Source organism: Amaranthus tricolor, chromosome 16 (assembly GCF_026212465.1).
Source record: "Amaranthus tricolor cultivar Red isolate AtriRed21 chromosome 16, ASM2621246v1, whole genome shotgun sequence".
NCBI classification, from domain to species: Eukaryota; Viridiplantae; Streptophyta; class Magnoliopsida; order Caryophyllales; family Amaranthaceae; genus Amaranthus; species Amaranthus tricolor.
Genome location: NC_080062.1, coordinates 311,194 through 328,775, shown reverse-complemented (window position 1 = coordinate 328,775; position 17,582 = coordinate 311,194). Strand labels below are relative to the sequence as shown.

The 17,582-nt window shown below is 35.9% G+C and overlaps 2 protein-coding genes across 3 annotated transcripts; both read left to right on the top strand.

Annotated features, from left to right (window-relative positions):
- Positions 1-529: 529 nt before the first annotated feature.
- On the top strand, positions 530-7,174 carry LOC130802159 (uncharacterized). Of its 2 annotated transcripts, XM_057666072.1 has the most exons (7): positions 530-1,002; positions 1,385-1,634; positions 2,539-2,575; positions 2,689-2,925; positions 3,009-3,056; positions 5,161-5,600; positions 5,951-7,174. In XM_057666072.1, exons 2-7 carry the CDS (start codon positions 1,408-1,410, stop codon positions 6,018-6,020), a joined length of 1,059 nt encoding a protein of 352 aa, XP_057522055.1. In that variant the 5' UTR covers positions 530-1,002; positions 1,385-1,407; the 3' UTR covers positions 6,021-7,174. The 2 variants fall into 2 exon arrangements, with proteins under 2 accessions (XP_057522055.1, XP_057522053.1); XM_057666070.1 differs by having other exon boundaries at positions 569-1,634.
- Positions 7,175-7,704: 530 nt separating this feature from the next.
- Positions 7,705-17,196, top strand: LOC130802158 (DNA-directed RNA polymerase 2B, chloroplastic/mitochondrial-like). The gene is made up of 19 exons (XM_057666069.1): positions 7,705-8,855; positions 9,210-9,425; positions 9,498-9,631; positions 9,708-9,774; positions 10,048-10,106; positions 10,682-10,799; positions 10,961-11,074; positions 11,193-11,324; positions 11,403-11,819; positions 12,044-12,094; positions 12,347-12,417; positions 12,965-13,049; positions 13,177-13,329; positions 13,468-13,542; positions 13,877-13,966; positions 14,893-14,940; positions 15,611-15,725; positions 15,806-15,909; positions 16,490-17,196. Exons 1-19 carry the CDS (start codon positions 7,899-7,901, stop codon positions 16,598-16,600), a joined length of 3,117 nt encoding a protein of 1,038 aa, XP_057522052.1. The 5' UTR covers positions 7,705-7,898; the 3' UTR covers positions 16,601-17,196.
- Positions 17,197-17,582: the final 386 nt, after the last annotated feature.

Genomic DNA, 17,582 nt, shown 5'->3' with positions numbered 1-17,582 from the left:
ATCACATTTTTAATTTCTCGATAAAATAAAAAGTACCTTAATTTCAACCCATTTTAAATTTCTCAAAAAGGTGATATGCAACAAGAAAAGATACTAAGATCACCTACCTTTATAATATATTGTATGAACAATATGTTGTGTATTAATATCAAATAATTATTAGCTATAGTCAAGGGACAATAATAAAGGCACATACATGTGACGAACTGGCGTGGTCGTATGGGACATGAGGGTATCTTTCGGATTATTGGCGGGCGACGGGCCGGGGGTTGGCGGTCACCAATTTGGCGATAACTTAGCGAGTTTTTTAGCAACGAAGCAAGTAATGAGGGACAAAATGTTCGTCATTTGCTGTCGCTATCTCCGCATCCTTTTTGAAGTGATTAACATCCAACAATCAATTAGATAATTTCATCAAATATTTCTATAACAACAAACATATCTAAATAACTTAAAAACTAATATAAACAAATATATATATAAAAAATTATACCAAACTTCGACAAATAACCAACAGCCAACGCCAACAACACAACAACCCTAATTTATGAAATACCTCCACAAGCCACCTATCCCCATTCCCTCATCATCCCTCTTCTCAAATTCCGTCGCACGTGCCACCTCATTTTAAACGCCGGGAAACACTCTTTAGTCTTTATAAATTAATGTCCTTTTGGTATTTCCCTCCTTACTAAATTTACCCGTTATAAGAATCCAACACAGATCTAACACTTAACTTTCTGCCGATTTCCACAAACTCTAATTTTTTTTCTCTCCCTGGAAACCCTAACCCTAATTTAATGCAATTGTTGTAGATTTCGATGATTCATCGTGTACATAGAGAGAGAAACTAATTCATTCATTTCAATTCAAGAAAACCCCCCTTTTTTTTTGAATTCTTCAAAATTTTTTATCTTTACATTATTTTAGCTTAAATTAGTAATAATTGCTGTTGTTTCTTCAATTTTGAATTCTTAACCGTTGTGAGAAATCCAATTTCTGGTAAACTTATATTCTTTGATTAAATGCTCTGTTTTTTTTGTTAATTTGCTCTTTTTTAAGCTAATTATTTGTAACATTATAAGAAGTTGTTCTTCGTAAATCGCAAGTATTGATTTGTTTGAAATCTATCTATTTGTACTAATTTTGTTGAAATTTAAGCTAATTTGCTCTTTTCCTTAGCTGTAATATCTTTTTATTCTAAGCAGAATTTAATGCTGGTATTTTCTTACTGATTTCAGCATATTCAATCAAAGTTAGTCATTTGAAAAAACATTTGATTGTAATTGTATTATAATTAAACCAAATTTACCTTATTTGAGTCGTATAAAAATGGGTGGGGTGACATCTACAATGGCGGCTAAATTTGCCTTTTTTCCACCAGACCCACCGTCGTATAAGGTGGTGATGGAGGACGGGACAGGGAAGTTGAAGATGACTGATGTGGCGGAAAGAGAAAATGCAGATGTTTTGAAGTTATGTACAAAAAGAGGGAATGAAATTGTGGCTATTTTTATGAGAAATCCTTTGGCAAAACTCACTGTTCTTTACTCTCATGGTAATGCTGCTGATTTGGGCCAGATGTATGAGCTTTTTGGAGAGCTTAGTATTCATCTTAAAGTCAATTTGATGGGGTAAAACAATACAAATTTCTGTTTTCTGATTATCATTCTTTTGTGTTTATGTGATTGATAAGTGTTTTTCTGTAGTTGATTTGATGGCTTTTTTTTTTTTTTTTTTTTGATTTGGGTGTTTTGATATTGTAGTGGGAAGGCACTGTTAATTGATCTTTCCTTCCAATTTGTTGATTGTGGTTAATTTGATTGAATAAATAATTTGAATTTCTGTTTTTTTTAGTTATCATTCTTTTTGTTTTCATGTGACTGATTAGTATTTTATTGTAGTTGATTTGATGGCATCAATAAACAGTTGATTTGGGTGCTTATGTGTTACAGTGCGGAAAGCACTGTTTAATTGATTTTCTCCCTACAATTTGTTGGTTGTGTTTAGTTTGATGGGGTAAAAAGGAAAGCAAAAGCTACTTCAAATTTGAACATTTCCCATTATTATTTGTTTTCCTTTGTTTTGGTTGTAGTTTTGTAGGAAACTAGGAATTGTTTGATTGCTTTTAAAAAAAGTTTTGAAAGTATGGGAGCTTGTTTTGATACAGTTGTTGTGCATGAAAAAGATCAGGTAATTAGGTTGAGGTGGTTAGGGACTTGAAATTGGTTATTTACGTGTTTTTGTGGTGATCGATTTTGTATCTGGCTTATGAAAGATTCAACTGTTCTCTCTTGTAAATAGAATCACAGAATAGTTTAGATGAGGATATGAAAAGTTACTATTCGGCCCCATGATTTTGATGGGAATAAACATTGGTTTTTTGGCGTTATTAACTTGAGCTAATTTGAATTTCAAATTTCAATTACAATCTGTTTGCATCAGTTGGAAGTTATCTACCTTATGATTCAAGGCTGATGCTTCTGGCTTAAGGATGAAGTTTTCACAGGAGTGTGCAATTTTTGTGTTGCTTTGCAGGTATGATTATTCTGGGTACGGACAGTCTACTGGAAAGGTAGTTTATTTTATCATGGAATGCTACACATTCTTTTGCAGCTTATGCATTGAGTCAAGCTTTTGATTTGATGATTTAACAAAATTGAAGAGTTAACTCTGCTTGTATTGCAGCCAAGTGAGCAGAACACTTATTCAGACATAGAGGCTGCATATAGATGTCTTGTTGAAAGATATGGAGTGAAGGCGGAAGATGTTATATTATACGGGCAATCTGTTGGAAGTGGGCCTACATTAGACTTAGCTACTCGGTTACCAAAATTGAGAGCTATTGTTCTTCATAGTCCAATTATGTCTGGCCTTCGGGTTATGTATCCAGTAAAGAGGTCTTATTGGTTTGACATATATAAGGTGGGTTGATTGGTTACCATGGAATTAAAATGTTGGAAGATATGAAATAACTGTTCGTCTAATTTTGTTTCTATGCAATGCAGAATATTGACAAAATACCGTTGGTTGGTTGCCCTGTTTTGGTAATTCATGTAAGTATACTCAGACCTTAATTCACTTGATTCCTTGAAGTGTTTGCTGCTTTTAACTTTTTAAAGAGAATAAGACAAGGGTGCCCTTATCCTTATTTTAGAACATCTTGTTTTGGTGATATGGTTGATCTATAGTGGAATATTGGCTATTGACTAGAAATAGTTGGAAATGCTACCTGTAATCATGGGAGTTGGGAGAGTTTTATCATATCAGTTTGCTTTAGGATTGAAAGAAGGTATCAACATTATAAGGGTACTTTGGAAACATGTATGTTGTTAACTATAAACAAATTTGATGAGAAGAAATTTAAAAGAAACTTATTGGTAAGTTGGAAAATGGATATCATTGGAGTCCTGAGTCAACTTTTTTAACGACAGTTGGTGGCTTATGTCTTGAGCATATTTAGTTTCCAAACTCCTTGAAAAACATGTTCTAGGATTGTTTGCCTGCTCCTATCTTGAGTACGTGAGTGAGTAATGTTGGTTTTGCCGCTCCCAGTTCAAATGGTATCGGACAAGAACCAAATAGACGTATATCCATCAGGTTTAGTCAAGAAAAGAAAACAGGACACAAAGAGGTGGAAGAAGCCTAGCAAGCAGAAAGCCTACACTAGAAGGGGGAAGCTAATAGCATTGTAAATCACCAATCTCCTTAATCCCTTTCGATCGAGAGGAAATGGATAAAAGAGAGAGGAACTTCATAACCATAATGTTCTTTCTGTATTTAATTTTTCACTCAAAAAACTTTTGACCAAGCCCTTGGTCGTTCATGGTATGGTCTAAACTCCAATGTTCCTGAGGCGTGGTTGTGTTCGTACCTCTGTGGTTGTTGGTGGAATCATGGAAGCCATGATTGGATTCTAAGATTCTCGAAGGAGTTGATTGTTCGCTTGCATAAGTCATAGTACTTCTGTTGAATGATTGGACTCTTCTGATGCATTCCTCTGTATTTTGCAAGCATACTAAACTTGGAAGTGAACCTGGAGTGAAATATGTGATTCTCCTTTTCTGGCACTCGATAGCAAAATGAAGTAATAGGCTAAAAATGCTGCTAACTCTCCTTCCTAACATTGTTCATCCATCTGTCTTATAGCTGTAAGACATAGTAAGGTATTTAGAGGCTCATTGCAGAAGGAAAGTCTGACTTGCCTTTTCCCTGTTGGTAGTATGAGTGGATTCAGGATTATAGACTTTGGGGGTGCATGGTTCTTATCTTTTTGGTTGGCTTTTGGCTTGATGGTTGGTCAAACAGCCAAAAAAGTGTTTGGTAAATGGCTTTTAAAGCAGCTGAAAAGCTGGCTTTTAAGCCAAAATGAAAAGGCTGCTCCAGCTAGGTTTTTTTGTTGGCTTTTGACTTGTTGGCCCACTTTTTCTCTAATAAACAACCAACAGCCAATACTCAAATTTACCAAACATCTCCACAAACAGCTAGCTTTTTAGCTGGTCAAAAACAGCCAACATTTCCAGCTGGTCAAACAAGCCAACTAAAAAAGACAACAGCCAACAACTAATAGCCAATTGCCAAACACCCCCTTCATTTTAATATTAGTCAAAGTTTTGGAATTCATGTTTGTGAGGGAAGATTATGAATCCCAGTATTGGAATTCATGTTTGTGAGGGAAGATTATGAATCCCGGTATGTTTAAGGTTTGTTTTCATACATTGCATTGTGTGGCTTCACCAAATTGGGATGAAAAGCTTCAATTTTTATATTATGTACACTTCTTATTTATGTGAAATTGCTTTTGATATTTGCTATCAAAGGTCAATCAAAAACAACCTCTTTGTTATTAGTAACAAGTAACGAGGGTCAGGTTGCATACAATCGACCCCCAAACCCCACCTAGGTGGGAGCCACTTAGTTGCATTGGGGTAATGAAAATGTTATATTTGATTTGGCTGCCGTCATCGATTTTCAGGGAAATGATTGACACTCCCTTGGAAACTTTTGGCTCTAAAGTTCTCTTACAAAGTAGTTGGGCAGAGTGCAAACTTGACCATGGGAGCGACACAATGAGCTCCATACCTTCATTGTTCCAAATAGAAATTTGTTGTCCACCATTTCTTAACAACGAAAAATGATATGTTTATGTTTGTGCTGCAGGGGACAGCTGACGATGTGGTTGATTGGTCTCATGGTAAGCAACTGTGGGAGCAATGTAAAGAAAAGTATGAACCACTATGGGTTAAAGGTGGCAATCACTGTGACTTAGAGCTTTATCCGGAGTACATCAAACATCTCAAAAAATTCATATCGGTTATAGAGAAATCACCACATTTAAGAAGTGGATCCGGATTGAGTTCAGATTATCCTCGGAGCAGCACAGATTGTCGAGATAGTAAATCAAGACCGAGTGCTGATCAAAGAGAGATGCCTAGAGAAAGTATGGATAAGAAAGAAAAACCAAGGAAAAGCGCAGACGTAAAAGACAAGTCCAGAACTAGCACAGACAAGAAAGAGAAATCAAGGAAGAGTGTGGATTTTCCTGACAAAGCAAATAACTCTATTGAACGGCCTGATAAAGCTCGGAACAGTGTTGATAGGTCAGTTATACCCAAAATGTTCTGTTGTGGTTTGGTTCAACATAGGAAATTTCACTCCTTGAATTCAATTTCCTAGGAAGTGTAGAATATTGTTTAGTTGACTACAAGAAGTTGCATGTGGGAAGTTCCATTTATCTAACATTAGGCAAAAAACTTATGGAAAGTTTGATATTTTGTTAACCAAATAAGTCTCCAGTTTTCTATTTTCAAGGAAGGTTTAGCTTGATTCCGATACGTGTCAACCGTCTACCAAACTGCCCCTACGAACATCTATTGGCACTGTCATTTTTTCCTTTTAAGCAGATTTAACATATCTTCTAACTATTATTTGATGCATTTTCTTACTGCAGATTTGGAGAGATGATGAGATCAGTGGGGTTTCGCAATATTGATTGTTTCAGGCCTTCTGCCACAGGGTAAGGAGAAAGAAGAGACCAGTTCACAGATTAGATTGAACATTTTCTTCCTTCATACTACATATTAGAGATAATTAGGGGGTTTGGGATTCTTTTCCTCGGCGTTTAGAGAAATAACAGGAATTTGTTGATTGGGGCAGATTTTGTGTACTGTACATCAGTTTTTTGGTCTGTCGGGATGAATAAAGTTTACCTGTGGTGTGTCCAATGTTTAGTTGTATACTATGACCAAAAAGCGAGAGCTATCGTGTACTAATTAAACAGCGTTGTACCATATCAATTCCGAAATTTCAGATTCCTTATCAGGGTTTGAGAGATCTATGGTCTTGAAGTCTCAATTTTTTTCCGTGATGGAAAAACATATCTGCTATCAGTTCACTCTGCGCTAGTTGCAGCATAGTGTTGAATCGTTGGTCTCGGGCTGGTCTTAGCTAGACCCCATACCATGGTACAATTCATCCCTGTGTTGTCCCCGGTCACGTAAAGCAGATGGTACAATCAGGTCGTCTGCAGCTCGAGTTCATAAGCGACAGCTAAATTCTGTAGTGCAAGATTTTGTTTTTCTATCAGTCTACTCTCTGGCAGTTGTCGTATACTGTGGAACCATTGATCATGGTCTGAGGCAGGCCATGGCCGTAAATGCAGGGTATAGTCTCAGGCGACGTTAATCTGAATAAATTGAGCTGAATTAGAATGGGTCGGATACTGAATGATCGAGATTCAGAGAAATCGAATCTGGTAATTCCACAGTTTGCACCAGCTAATAGCAGCATGATTATGTACTTTTACTCAACAGTTTTCTGCACAGTTCCATCTTCATTCATGAGACAAGAAAGCAATAGTCAGACGCAGAATCTGACAGATTGATGAATACAAGAACAATCAAAGTTAAAGTTTGAGTGTAGACTAGGAATACTAATACATTCATTTTTTTTTGAAGTACCAATTTAATATTTATGCTAAATACGTGACAACTTTTTATGAGAAATGGTGCAATTTAAAAAATGGAGAAAATACTTTATACTAGGTTTGTTCTTAAACTAGCCTTTGAATTAGAAGTCTTTTTAGCCTTCTTTTTATTTGTTTCTAAAAGCTCACATGAAAAATAGTTGTATTGGATAATAAAATTAATAATTGTTTTGATATCCGTACCCAAATTCAAGTAATATAGCTAAAAAACTCATCTTGAGGGATCAACTCCCGAGTCAAACAATCGAACAATGACTTGAATTCAAACACTAATGAGTTGTTTCTCTTGTTGTAAATTAATATTTAATATTAGTTTAAAAAGACACAAACTCTATCTATTAATGTCAATACCCCATTGATAATATTGGAGATCCCATGTTAAAATTTCTTGAAGATTTTTTAGCAAGTTGTATGTATTTAGATAAGTCTTCAGATTCATAGTTCTGATTATAGTAAAAATTACTTATCTTATCATGTACAATTTTTATTTTAGCGAAGTTGCACGTGAACTGATATGTGTTTTAAATGAATCAAAAACAAATGTTTTGTAAGTAATACAAGGTTAAAGTTGCGTTATCAAACCTTTAAATTTTAGTTTAAGTGGATATTCTTAATGATATTGATGTAATGTAATTTTGTAAAATGTAATGTTGCAAGATATTTTAGAAAGTAAAATATCTTTTTTGGCTAGTATTCTCCTAAAATCTATTTGTCGACGGTTTTCCTAACACAAAAAAAGAGCAGCAAAAACAAAGGTTTTAGGAGGGGTTTTCAACAGTATAGGTTTAATCTTTATACCAGTCCAAGCTGGTTTGAGTCTCATCACCATCATATTTCTGGGAAAAAAAGCCAACTTATTTATCTATTTCAACTCTTCAATTTCTACATTTTCATTTAAAATTTTATCAATTACATGTTGATGTCTAGTAGTAATCTCTCTACACTTCCTGCAAATTTCTCGCAGAGTTTTGATTATTCCATTCCAGTTTATAAATCAAGTAGCAATTTTCTGGTAAACCAATTATTTGATTCCAGAATTATGTGGGGAAATGTGGGTAAACATGCAATTACAAGAAATTCAAGGTTATGTTTGAATAGATTTAATCTTTCGCGTAATTACAGCTTTTTAGGGGTTACTTCTGATTTATTTAGTTGTGAGAACTTGAAAATTAGGTCATTTCAATTAGGGTTTTGTAAAAAATTCAACTTTTCTGAGGTTGGTATTTGTAGAAATGGTGGGTTTTTGCTGAATGAAGAGTTTGTGGAAAACCCCATTTCAGTATTTTTGGGTATTCAACCTAATTCAAATATTTTGTGTCCAAAAGGGTATGCTAGTGTTGTTGAAGCTGAGTTAGTGAGCTCAACTGATTTTGAGGATGATCTTTCATTGTTTGATGAAATTCAGGAATTAGTGGAGGAGATGAGAAAAGAAGAGAAGAGGGAAAAATGGAGGGAATTAAGGCAACATAAGCCGAAAGTTGTTGTGGGTTTGCCGCCTTTTAGGTACCACACTCTTAGGAATAGGCAAATAAAGCTTGAAACTGAGTCATGGCAACAGGCAGCAAATGAATATAGGGAGCTTTTGGCTGATATGTGTGAGCTTAAGCTAGCTCCTAATTTGCCTTATGTCAAGTCATTGTTTCTTGATTGGTTTGAACCATTAAGGGATAGCATTATGGAAGAGCAAGAATTGATTAGGCAAGGGAGGTGTAGAGCTGGATATGCATTGTATTTTGATCAATTACCTGCAGATATGATGGCAATTATAACAATGCATAAGTTGATGGGAATGTTAATGACTGGAAGTGGATATGGCACTGCAAAGGTTGTTCCAGTTGCGTGTGCCATAGGCGAAGCCGTTGAACAAGAAGTGAGTAATCTTGTATTATCTTCTAAGTGTTTTTAATAAGTAATACTACCTTTGGTTCTTATTAATTGTTACAGTTGCATAATAATTACTGTTTATCAAGCAATATTATTTTAGTTCTTGTTCTCTATGTATGAGAATAAAACACAGTCCAATGAGACCTTATCCGATTCTTCTTGCATTTTTTATAACATCAAGCTTTTATACCTTTTAATTATGCGCAACTAGAGATATTAAGAGTCAAAGTTGTGCACCGGATAGCATGGGAACAAGAAATGTAACTAACAATAAAACTAGAGGAAGTAGTGCTAAGCTGTGATGCATTTTGTCATTTAGTGTGGTACTTCGGATGTATAGGTAAGGATACACATGTTTTTAGAGAAAACAAAGAAGAAAAAGGGTGACCAAAATAGAACTTCTGAGGAAGGTGGCTTTGATGCTGAGATTCAAAAGCAACAGCATTTGAGAAAAAGTGTGGATAACTTAATCAAGAAGCAAAAGCGAAAACAAGCCCTGAAAATAGTTGCTTCTCATGATGACTCTAAGCCATGGGGTGCAGATGCAAAGGCTAAGGTAGTTGCTGTTTCCTGACCTTGTACCTTCTTTCATTGATGAAAATGTGGCGTCATCTTTTCTTTGTTGTAGGTTGGGAGCCGTCTGATTGAGATGCTAATCAATACTGCATACATACAACCTCCAGCTAATCAGTCAGCTTGTGATCCTCCTGACATCCGGCCTGCGTTTGTGCACTCATTAAGGAATTGTGGACGTGAGAACAAGTAATGACTTATCTATCTTCAATCCATTAATTTGTTTGATTTGGTCTATTTGACTAGTTATGGTTCTTGTTGGCAGAAAAACTGGTCGAAGATATGGGATAATCGAATGTGACCCGCTGATTATCAATGGTCTAGAGAAAACTGTGAGTTTTGAAAGTACAAAAAACTTATTTATTTACATCTATTAGAGTATTATGAATCTTCTGTGCGTGTTTTATCATGAATTTCAGCTGAAAAGCATGCATACTTTCTGTTGCGATCTTTCTCTTACCCTGTTGATGCCTTGATTTAGACCCACTGAAAAGTATGCAGGCTTGCTGTTGTGATCTTTCTTTTACCCCTGTCCCTACTCTTATTTAGACTTTATAATGTTTGAAACCACAGTTATCATTAAAAAATATTTGTTTCTGCTGCAGCCAAGGCACATGGTGATCCCCTATATGCCAATGCTGGTACCGCCCGAAAAATGGACTAGGTATGTCCACACTAGTATTTTAATGTAAATAACTTTGTGTTTATGAAGTTCTTTATGGTATCAAACAGCTGCATCGATTTTGTGTATCATGCTCACTTTATCTTTGTGTAGTTTTGGACTTGGTAATATGCTGAATATTGAATCTGAACCACCACTTAATTGATTATTGGATTGCCAATGAACACCACGTCTTAATTAATATTGCATTTTTTCCTAACAATACTTCTCATTACTTATTCACTGTTCGCTTCAAGCTTCGAAGTCCTTCAAATTGACATCCTTAACATGCATCAGTTTTTGTTCATGTCTATATTCAATGGACCGAAGATTTATAGTTCGTTGGTTTTGAATTATAATAGACTAGTAAAAGCTACATTTGATTATTTATGCTTCTTATTTATGTGAGTTGTAAGTTATGCTTGTAGTATTGTAAACAACCTCATTGTTATTTGATCCCAGTTTGTACTTTAAATCTTTTAAAGGCCTGATGTTTATTACTTCCAAAGTATCCTGGTGAATTTGGCTCCAAAATTTAACTGAATGTGATTTGTTATCTTTTTGTTTTCTCGTACTAGTTATGACAAAGGTGCGTACTTGGTTTTGCGATCATTTGTCATGCGAACTCATGGATGCAAACATCAGCGGGAAGCAGTTAAGAGAGCCCCTGTGGAACAGCTAGAATCAGTCTTTGAGGTCAGACAAGGAAAATGATTTTGCTTTGCACTTCCTTCCTATCTGTTTCATGCATTCTCATTAAACTGACACTAATTATAGAATTAGTAGGAATAATCTTAAGCACCTGTAACTGCTTTACCTTTGCAGCAATATGATACTTTTTATCATGAATTTTATAGGCCTTAGATACACTTGGACACACGAAATGGAGGGTAAATAGAAAAGTTCTTAGCATCATTGAGAGGATATGGGCTTATGGAGGTCGTCTGGCTGATTTGGTTGATCGAGATGATGTGAGTTTTCTCTTTCTTTCCTTTCTGAAAGTTATTTAGTTTCACATATGAGCTTTCAGTTTTTCTGCCTAGTGTTCCGCTCTTTTCCCCCTAACTTTTGCTGGTGTTATTATTGCAGGTTCTTTTGCCAGAAAAACCAGATGATGATGATGAAACTCAACTTAAAAAATGGAAGTGGAAACTCAGGTCTGTGAAAAAGGAGAATCGGGAAAGGCATTCTCAACGATGTGATGTAGAACTCAAACTTGCGGTAAGTAACAATTTATTGACCCGTCTTCTTAGGGTTTATCTTAGGACAAACAGGATGCTAACATCTTTTTAAGTGTAGGTTGCTCGAAAAATGAAGGACGAGGAAGGATTTTTCTATCCACATAATGTTGATTTTCGTGGGCGAGCATATCCCATGCACCCATACTTGAACCATCTAGGGTCTGACATGTGTCGAGGTGCTTTAGAGTTTGCAGAGGGCCGTGCCCTTGGAAAAGCAGGTTTACGTTGGTTAAAAATACATGTGGCAAATCTATATGCTGGTGGCGTTGACAAATTATCTCTAGATGGTCGACTAGCTTTTACCGAGAACAATTTGGATGAAATATTTGATTCTGTGGATAAGCCTCTGGAAGGAAGGTGTTGGTGGTTGAATGCGGAAGATCCTTTTCAGTGTTTGGCTGTCTGTATTGAATTAGCTGAAGCTCTGAGAAGTCCCTGTCCTGAGGTGTATATTTCACATATTCCAGTTCATCAGGCAAGCAAATCAATGGGTTTCTATTCTAAAGTTATTTTGAATGCTATATTGGGAAGGTTCTTACTGAGACATTGATGTATGATAGACACTACACAGCTCATATATTAGAATATTGGGGTGTATTATATTGTTTGTTCCTGTTAATTAAATTTATTTACTTTGTGTCAAAGTGGTTTACGCGGTTCCTTTCTTGAATTAATTCATGATCCTTTCTGTTCAAACAGGATGGTTCATGCAATGGATTACAGCATTATGCTGCTCTTGGGAGAGATAAGGTGTTTTCATTATTTTCTTTTACTGTAAAGCGACTATTTTTTGTATTTGGCATGTGCATTTAAATTAATTTCTAAAAGAAAGCAACTTCATTGCAAGTGTAAGGTGAACTTGTGAACTATTTTGTACGGAAAAGTTTTGTATTTGGTCACTGCTCATACAATATCCATTGTTTAATTAAAGTGGAACCAGCTACCAAGAGGATATTGGTGGAGAAAATTATGTTTTTCTCATTGTAAACATTTGCTTTTCAGTTGGGAGCAGAGGCTGTCAATCTTGTTGCTGGTGAGAAACCTGCAGATGTTTACTCGGGCATAGCTGCCAGGTAAGGACCCTTTGCTTGTTTTTTATCTGCATTATAATTATTTTTCTTTTGCTGAGAATCATGGGTTAGCCTAGTGGTTGTGGGCTTTTTCTTTCACCCTTGTGACAGTGGTTCGGTTTTAACCACATACGAGAAGGCCTGTAAGGGTTTTTCTAGCCTACCCCAGTATCAAAACAAATATTTTATTCTTCTCAAGGATTGAAGGAAATACATGATAATATCCTCAGGCCTCAAAACCACTTGCATGTATTGTAATTTGTACATGAAAGGTCAATCCTAGATGATTTTCAGCTACTATGCCATTTATGTGGATGAGAACTCTTTTATTTTATTCTTTTCTTTTGAAAGGGGCTTAAGGGTTGACAAGTCTTGATGGTACACCATATATTCCAATTCTTAAAGTCATGTTGACTGTCCAGCATTGGATTTTCAATTGCTCTGTCATGCAAAATATGTGTCCCGATTGTTCCATTAAAAATCGATGGGTCAATATAATTTTCTACCAATGTAATCAAATCTGACGATTGAATGAAATTTATTGACACAGGGTTCTTGCCATCATGCAAGCAGATGCAGAAAAAGACCCTACTGTGTTTCCAGATGCTGTACTTGCAAGGCAGCTTGTCACTCAGGTTTGTGGCATTCAACAACTCCTGAATTTCGACAAATAACATAGACTTGTCACATTATTTATCGATTTGTAATCTACCCGTTATGCATCACCTTATTAATCGTCATATATTCAAATTGGGTATTTAGATCGACAGAAAATTGGTCAAGCAGACGGTGATGACCTCAGTGTATGGTGTCACTTATGTTGGTGCTAGAGAGCAGATCAAGAGGAGGTTGAAGGAACGTGCTGCATTCAGCGATGACGCAGAACTTTATGGTGCAGCCTGTTATACTGCTAAAGTAAGATATTCTACAAATGTTTAATGCTAGTTTTAGGATGTGCATAATCTGCATTTGTTTGCAAGATGATTGGCTTTGTGATTTGTTTTTTGCGCTTTCTAACATTTTCTGATTGTGCCTCTTTTACTGTTTGAATAGATTACATTGACTGCATTGGGGGAGATGTTTCAAGCTGCCCGTAGTATCATGAGTTGGCTTGGTGAATGTGCAAAGGTTTGTCTTGCATACTAATTACTATATCATTACATTTTGAGACTCGAAAGTATTTTTGATGAGCAATGCTGGACCTTGAAAACTGTGGTACTTTAGAATGTTAAGCTGATCACAAAATACTGCCTATGATATTTAAGAATCTGTACAAATAAGTCTTTTAGTCAAGTGCACTTTTATTCCTAATTTTGATTGGGACAGTATTTTTGAGTTGTTAGTACAAGATTTTTTAGATGTGGCTTCTTCAACATTATCTTTGTTTTCTCTCTTTAAGTGTGTGTGTGTCTGCCTTACTATAATTTACATTTTGTGCTGCATTTTGCTGAAATTTGTGCAGATTATTGCATCAGAAAATCAGCCTGTGAGGTGGACAACACCGCTAGGTCTTCCTGTTGTGCAGCCTTACTGCAAAAAAGGCAGACATCTGGTATATAAGTATCCGTTTTTTTAGTTTTGGCTTTTTTTTTTCTCATTTTAAATCTTGCCATGGCCCATTCATCGTCAGTTTCAATCATGGTTAAACGAAGAGCGGAAGAGGGTTGTGGTAGATTAGTGACTAATAGCATAAAAATTTTCACATCTTATGACATGAGTCCAATTCAATTTTACGCGTAGGCATTCCGTACTCGGTGACGTATTGCACTTCCCAAACTCGTGTTTAGTGATAAGTATGCAGGGTTTCCAATTCGTCACTTATATGGCGTCAGATGAGCTTATGATTATTAACCTCTAGAATCAATGGGCCAATTAAAAGAATTAGATCTAAGCTATGAAGAAGATGCCAATGTTGTATTGTTCGAACTCCTTCAGGGAAGTACTTAAGAGTTTTGATGTTTTATAAAAATATAGATAAATATTCTTTGCATGTTGGAGACAAGGCAGGTTAGCGGGGAGACCAAGAAGTGCATAAGTGAGGAAAACATTTATAGTGTGGAAATCACGGGTAAGATAAAAAGAGAAACAAAATTAGGATTATGATGAGGGGTTAATTATTGACGTGGTAGACACGTGGAGAATCATTGATACAACTATGAGGGCAAAGTTTTTTTTATGCAAGAGAAATGTTGATCGTTATTGGTGCATGTAAAAATGTTCACTCTTGATGAAGCCAGATCTTATAATTCTTCATTTTCGAATCATAATGAAATATAGTAAAATCTGGAGAAGAATAATCATTGTAATTTTTTTCTTTAGTTCTAGATCAGTATTAAATATGACGATTAAAGTATAATCTTCGTTATCGACCATCTCTAATGTTGATTTATTTTTGTTTATGCAACTCTTTGACATTATTGTTATTGGATATTCATTTTAGGAAGAGTAATATACCTTGTTTGATAAATAAATATGCAGATTAGGACATCTCTTCAGATTTTGACCCTGGAAAGAGAGACTGAAAAGGTATGTCTCTTGTTTATAATCCTATATTGCTGTTTGATCGCTATCTTTCCAGCTCCAGGTGCATTGGATCAACAGAATTCGGATCCGATAAAACTTAATGATTGTCCTATAATGTCCAAAGGTTAAGTTGCTTTAGCATATTTGAGAAAATTGCATTAGCTGATGGCCCGATAGAGAAACCATATACGACATGGATATCAAAATCCATTTCCTGTATCTTTTTGCTCGATAGAATTACTAGATGGCAATATAACTACTATGTACAACTTTAGGTGTTCTACACAGATGGACGAAAATTTAAGAGGCAAGCTCCATGATTGCAATATTCAATATTCTATCACATCAAGTCCGAGAAAAAAATCGACCTGACCTGAACTGACACTTACCTGACTAGCGTTGATTTGAAAGTTGACTAGTAGTTGGTAAATAAAAAATGAATGTCAAATCTGTGAACGAAGATTTATAAAGATGACCTGTTATATTTCTCCAAAGCCAAGAAATAACACGAGCAATGGAAATGTTGAAATTGCCAGCACTGCAGTGCTAGATTGATGAACCTGAACTTACCCAATTGACGTTTTTGCACACTGATTGGTTCAGTGTAGTTAACGTGTAACTTCTCGTTCATCTTTCATGGGCTTGAATTATTGAAATACTTTCATTGTTGCAGATTATGATTAAGCGGCAGAGAACAGCGTTTCCACCAAATTTTGTTCACTCCCTAGATGGTTCGCATATGATGATGACTGCAGTTGCTTGCAAAAAGGCTGGCTTAAACTTTGCAGGTTTTTCCGCTTACCTTAACTTTTAAATCAGGTTAATGAAATGTTGTTTTTGCTTAACCATCTATGTTCTATAATTATAGGTGTTCATGATTCATACTGGACTCATGCATGTGATGTGGATCAGATGAACAGAATACTTCGCGAAAAGTTTGTTGAACTATACGAACAACCAATATTGGAAAATGTAGGTCTTCTAAAGCTCTGTCGGTTTTCTGGTTCAAACATCTGTTTTTATTCCAAATCAAAAGATCACGACGATAAAGTACAAGCCTCGAAGACCTCCCCGGTTGGAGAACAAAGGCAAAATAACATAAGTCTCAGAATTCTTGATGTTCTCCCCCTTGTTATACTTGGGGGAGAATCTAAGCTCAGTTCTGCCATGAGTAGAGCCCGCTCCATTTTATAGCCCTTATTAAGCCCTTTTACAGTCCGCTCCATTTTAATTGCAGTAAAGCCCGTTTTGGCCTGGTCCATTTACGGCATTGCCCTTACAAAACCCTTCTAATAACAGGCTGGATTAGGGCTCAAAATGGGGGCCCGGCCCATTGAAAACCCCTAGCCATGACCCGGTGTCATTTGAGTAAAAACGTATTAATAATGAATTGTGTAACTATATTGAATTCGGCCCTAGGACTTGGACAAAAGCTTCAAAATAGTTGAAACATGGAACTGAAGTTAACATAATCTACATGACATTTTCAGAATGATGCTTATTGTATTTTACTGATTACCTTTTCACTTATTTTTTCTCGAACACACCACAGTTGTTGGAAAGTTTTCAGCAATCGTTTCCCACACTATCTTTCCCACCTCTACCGGAGCGAGGCGACTTTGATCTGAAGGAAGTTTTGGACTCTCCATATTTCTTCAACTAAGCGAACAGGAACAATTGCGTTAATTTCTCCCCCGCCATCTACAATCTCTCGGGCAGGCACACCATGCTCTTGATTGTTGTGTAAGACGGATAGCTTCTGTGTGGCATGTTTACACAAGAACGCAATAGCCTTGATACTGAAAGATTTGAGTCGGCCAAGCATGCTTACACGGATTGAAATTTCTATTCAGCTGTTGGGCGCTGGCTGCCTTTTGACTCGAAGCCACTGAAACATCATTGTATGATAGTCTATCTTGAAGCTCAAAGGCCAGCACGTTCTTGAAACTGAAGTTCAGGATACCATCCTTGTCAATTTTCATGATTCTCGACATTCTTGGTACTTGGAACATAGTTACTACTTTCTCTCATTCATTTTGCTACACTGCAGTTTACGATGTCAGTACTTTTCAATGTAAATGTAGCAAAATTAATGAAACAGAAAAGTATGATAGTATTGATAGATAGACAATGTTTTGTATGTAATGTATAGAAAGAGTTACCCTTACTGTATAGATATATATATACTTCTATATACTTTATACTTTTATGTAAGAGGACCCCCTATTTCATTAGTTGAATATGTAAAGTAGGAAATCATTACCATATAATGTTTCTATTATCTTATCTTTTCTGTCTTAAATCACATTATTTAATTATTTAACTTAGATTACTAAATTAATTTTAAGCAATTGGTAACTGAGATGAATTTGACTAAGCTGGCACTGTTATGCTCATAAGATCACTTGGCAATGGAGATTGCTGGTTATAGAAGAAGGTTTTTTTTGCAATAATGGAGATTCGAAGATACATTATGAGATTTTTTCAAACAATAATGGGGATTAGTGGTCATGGAAGGAGCCTTTTTTGGATAGTAATGGTGACGAGTGAAGAAAAAGCGGTAGTGTCTTTTGGTATTGTCTAGTGTACAACAGGGGAGGGTGAAGGGGATGGGCTAGGAACAAGAACACTAATGGAGATTGCAG

Excerpts from the sequence above, each read along its gene's own strand:
- LOC130802159 (XM_057666070.1), top strand. The coding sequence starts at position 1,333 with ATGGGTGGGGTGACATCTACAATGGCGGCTAAATTTGCCTTTTTTCCA. Across the intron at positions 1,635-2,538 it reads CTTAAAGTCAATTTGATGGG|GTATGATTATTCTGGGTACG; the intron begins GTAAAACAATAC and ends GTTGCTTTGCAG. Across the intron at positions 5,601-5,950 it reads GCTCGGAACAGTGTTGATAG|ATTTGGAGAGATGATGAGAT; the intron begins GTCAGTTATACC and ends TTCTTACTGCAG.
- LOC130802158 (XM_057666069.1), top strand. The coding sequence starts at position 7,899 with ATGTTGATGTCTAGTAGTAATCTCTCTACACTTCCTGCAAATTTCTCG. Across the intron at positions 9,426-9,497 it reads GTGCAGATGCAAAGGCTAAG|GTTGGGAGCCGTCTGATTGA; the intron begins GTAGTTGCTGTT and ends TCTTTGTTGTAG. Across the intron at positions 13,967-14,892 it reads GCAAAAAAGGCAGACATCTG|ATTAGGACATCTCTTCAGAT; the intron begins GTATATAAGTAT and ends ATAAATATGCAG.